This window comes from Triticum dicoccoides, chromosome 7B, assembly GCF_002162155.2.
Source record: "Triticum dicoccoides isolate Atlit2015 ecotype Zavitan chromosome 7B, WEW_v2.0, whole genome shotgun sequence".
NCBI classification, from domain to species: domain Eukaryota; kingdom Viridiplantae; phylum Streptophyta; class Magnoliopsida; order Poales; family Poaceae; genus Triticum; species Triticum dicoccoides.
In genome coordinates this window covers 760,176,939-760,179,426 of record NC_041393.1, presented here as the reverse complement: position 1 = coordinate 760,179,426, position 2,488 = coordinate 760,176,939, and the positions used below count along the sequence as shown (strand labels likewise).

Below are 2,488 nucleotides of genomic sequence, written 5' to 3'. Positions count from 1 at the left end.
ATTAACCATCCTGCGGCAGAAGTTGTAGATCAAACGCTAAAGCTGCAAGAGGTGTCATTATTCCATAATACCTGGCTATTATCAACTAACTAAAATGCATCTCAGCTAGACATCACGTCCACATCAGCCATCAAACTCTAGGGCAATCGAGCTAGACCGAGGATGTGCTATCCTTGCACTTTAGTTTTCCTTCGAGTGATCTCCATCAGTCAAGTTGCTATCATGGTGTGCCGCAATGAATGGCGAATCGATTCTGATTGAGACTAAAAGTTTTATTGACTACTAAAAGGCAATAGATTCCATCCACCAAATATTCAGAGTCTAAATGAAATTGAAGTTTTCTTCGATTAATCGGGATGCTCAGTTATTTGTTCAAGATTGGAGAAGAAGTGGACAAGAGGTGGATATCGCTAAAGGTAGAGAAATACACGGACTAGTTTTGCACAAGCACTAGCAAGCCAGCAATAGAGCCGAACTAAATGACAAATCTAAAGTAATACAAGTTTTTACTTTACCAAATGAACCTGTCAAGACAAATTGAATGTACAACGCCACCTAGCTAAAAAGCAGAGAGAGAGAGAGAGAGAGAGAGAGAGAGAGAGAGAGAGAGAGGAAAACAGGGCACAAGAACAATACTACAATTCTACAAACCAGATTAATTAACAAACTAAGGTAAAAACGTGTCATCGCCACCACCGGTCGGCGCCGCCAGCTCGCCGCACCTCCCGCACCTATTGTTTGCCGCCACCACGACCACCACCGTTGTCGTCGCCGGCGGCTGCGCGGGCGTGGCAAGGATGGGGGCACGGCACGAGGGGCATGTGGCACATGTCCGGAGCCAGGCGTCGACGCATGCGACATGGAAGCCGTGGCCGCACCGTGGGAGCACACGCAGGGCCTCCCCCTCCGTGAACTCCGCCAGGCAGATCGCACACTCTGACGACGAGCATGTCGCCGGCGTCGGAGAAGCCCCGTTGGCGGCGAAGGAGACGGTTGGGAGCGCGTGGATGGCCTTCTTCTTGAGGCCCTTTGGGGCTGGAGGAGCGTGGTCGGAGGATGAGGGCGAGCGGCGGCGTCGCCATGTGCACCGGGAGACTAGGGCGAGGCCAAGGACGCAGACGAGCGCACATAGCAACGACGCTAGGATGAGCACCATGTCTGAGTTCACTGCCATCACAGGAGCCGTCTGCTGGTTCTCAGGAGCCTTCATACTCATCGGCGACGACGATGGCTCGCCCGGACCAGTCTTGGCGAGAGCGACGCGGTGCAGGAGGCTCGCCGGAGCGCGCATGGTGTTGCTTCTCTGTATCTAGCTCTGGTGTGTGAACTCTCGACTCTGTATATAGCTTATCTTTGACTCTGAGCGTGCGTGTGTGGGATGCTCTGCTCTGCGTGGATTTTATAGCCGGGGGTCATCCGGTCATGGAAGTGACCATGGTGGTGGAGGGGAGAGCCGGCCGGCGGACAGGTAACGCCGGGACCCACGGATTAGTGGCGGGCGTGCATGCCACTTTGGGGTGTTTCCTCCTCCACACGTGGCTCCTTTTGGTTTAGTACGAGTATACTACGTGGATTCGAGGAAATTAAGCAAACCACTTGAAACACTAGTAGTGATCAATGGTAGAATTATCAGCTAAACGTCTGCTTTCCAAGAGACCAGCCATGTGTGTGTGTGTGTGTGTGTGTGTGTGTGTGAAAAGATGAGACACACTTTACTTCTTTTGACCTGTCTTTTGCTCCCAGAAAGAAGAAAACTTGCGGTGCCAATTCATTTCTTGTGGTAAAGTGGATCGGCGAAAGGGATTCGAGGCACCCCTTTTTTGACTAAAATACGCATCACATATCTAAAAAAATGCATAAAAGACTACAAAAAATATGGTATATCATGGATATTTATAATAGTGTATACTCTGTCCCAGATGACAATATGGAATTGACGTCCGATCTGGGATTAAGCCGCGGAGAACAAATAATTCGATTTGGGATGTTTATACATCGAACATTTTCGTTCACTCGGGCAACCATCCAGTGCGACGCAAGGCCCGATAGGCCACTTGCATTGCTGTCCTTCCCCAGCGCAATTCTTTTTGCCAAAAAGAAAAGCACAGCCCCAAAAATATTGAATGTCAAAAAGATGAAACATAAAGAATAACGCTTCGCATCTAAACCATTTTTTCCCTGGACATATATCATGAGTTTGCCAATTTAATATAGCAAAAAAAGAAGTTAAAAACTTTAATTGCCACGATATTATGACAAACAAGAATGGAAATATAGAATAGAACAAAAAGTTTCCTACAATATTGGCCATTGCACAAGTATATAATTTTTTTAAAGCGATATCAATGGATCAATTTTTTTCCCTTAAGTTTGCCATCTTTCAAATACACATATCCATGTACATTTTTCTTAAATGCAACCATAAAACTAAAGCATTGTGAAATTGCCATGACACGATTAAAAAAATTCCGTGGTATGCTCGATGAAT

The 2,488-nt window shown here is 47.1% G+C and overlaps 1 protein-coding gene across 1 annotated transcript; it reads right to left on the bottom strand.

Annotated features, from left to right (window-relative positions):
- Positions 1-537: 537 nt before the first annotated feature.
- LOC119338347 (RING-H2 finger protein ATL8-like) lies at positions 538-1,352 on the bottom strand. Its single transcript, XM_037610646.1, has one exon. It carries the CDS (start codon positions 1,289-1,291, stop codon positions 668-670), a length of 624 nt encoding a protein of 207 aa, XP_037466543.1. The 5' UTR covers positions 1,292-1,352; the 3' UTR covers positions 538-667.
- Between the last annotated feature and the right edge of the window lie 1,136 nt (positions 1,353-2,488).